At 44.1% G+C, this 1011-nt stretch overlaps 1 protein-coding gene across 1 annotated transcript; it reads right to left on the reverse strand.

Annotated features, from left to right (window-relative positions):
- Window positions 1–471: 471 nt before the first annotated feature.
- Window positions 472–1008, reverse strand: LOTGIDRAFT_149076 (hypothetical protein; the record flags this gene model as incomplete). The annotated part of the gene is made up of 1 exon (XM_009052025.1): window positions 472–1008. A coding segment is annotated over one exon (537 nt), but the record flags the coding sequence as incomplete, so codon positions are not given.
- Between the last annotated feature and the right edge of the window lie 3 nt (window positions 1009–1011).

Below are 1011 nucleotides of genomic sequence, written 5' to 3' on the forward strand. Positions count from 1 at the left end.
TACCATCCAGTAATGAAATTAACTACAAAATACATACTACCCGCACACATCATGCCCCACCCCATTTTTTTTGTCTTCACCCTTCAAAGAAGCATAACACCCATATAAATCGTATAGACTATAGTATAAGCCCTTGTCGTGTGTGACCTAACTAAAACTATAGCTATATAGTAGATATAGTAGAGAGAGAGAGAGAGAGCCTGAGTGGCCTACAACTAACTACTCTTTATACACTGACTCGCTCGCTCACTCACTCATCCATCCATTCATACAGTGCAGTGGTTGCTTTGGCCAATTTTCTGATAGTAGGGTTTTTTGGTTTGTTTATTGTTTCATTGCAAGTTTCTCAACTTAATGTGGATTGTTAATGGAAACTGACTTTTTTCACTCTTTTAAGAGAATTTGGATGGCCCTGAAAAGGGCCGTTTAGTTGGAGGTTTTTCGGCCAAGTCTAAGCTGAAGATGTTGAACTTAGGCCTTTTTAGCAGCGGTCTTTTTTTTTGGTGAAGCCTTTTTGGGTTTGACAGTTTTAACCTTTTTGGGCGTTTTCACCTTCTTGGGAGCAGCTTTTTTAGGTTTGGCAGCTGTCTTCTTGGCACCGGCGACTTTGGTCTTTTTGGGTGTAGCTGTCTTCTTGGTGGTAGTTTTCTTGGCTTTTGGCTTCTTTGGTGTAGAGGCTTTCTTGGCAGCAGGCTTCTTGGCGGCGACTTTTTTCACCTTGCTGGGTTTCTCGCTTTTGCTTTCACCGAGTTTGAAGGAACCGGCAGCCCCAGTGCCTTTCGACTGCTTCAGGGTACCAGCTTTGACGCCGTTTTTCAAAGCGTTCTTTATTCTGGAGTTAACTGCTTTCAGGTCTGTGCCGACTTTGTAGTTTGCCATGACGTACTTCAAAATGGCTTGTCTGGAGGAGCCGCCCCTTTCCTTCAAGGAAGCGACTGCAGCCTTGATCATATCTACATATTTCGGGTGAGCAGCTGGCACCTTAGGCTTGGCTGAGGTCTTCTTCTTGGG

This window comes from Lottia gigantea (genome assembly GCF_000327385.1).
Source record: "Lottia gigantea unplaced genomic scaffold LOTGIsca_17860, whole genome shotgun sequence".
Lineage (NCBI taxonomy): Eukaryota > Metazoa > Mollusca > Gastropoda > Lottiidae > Lottia > Lottia gigantea.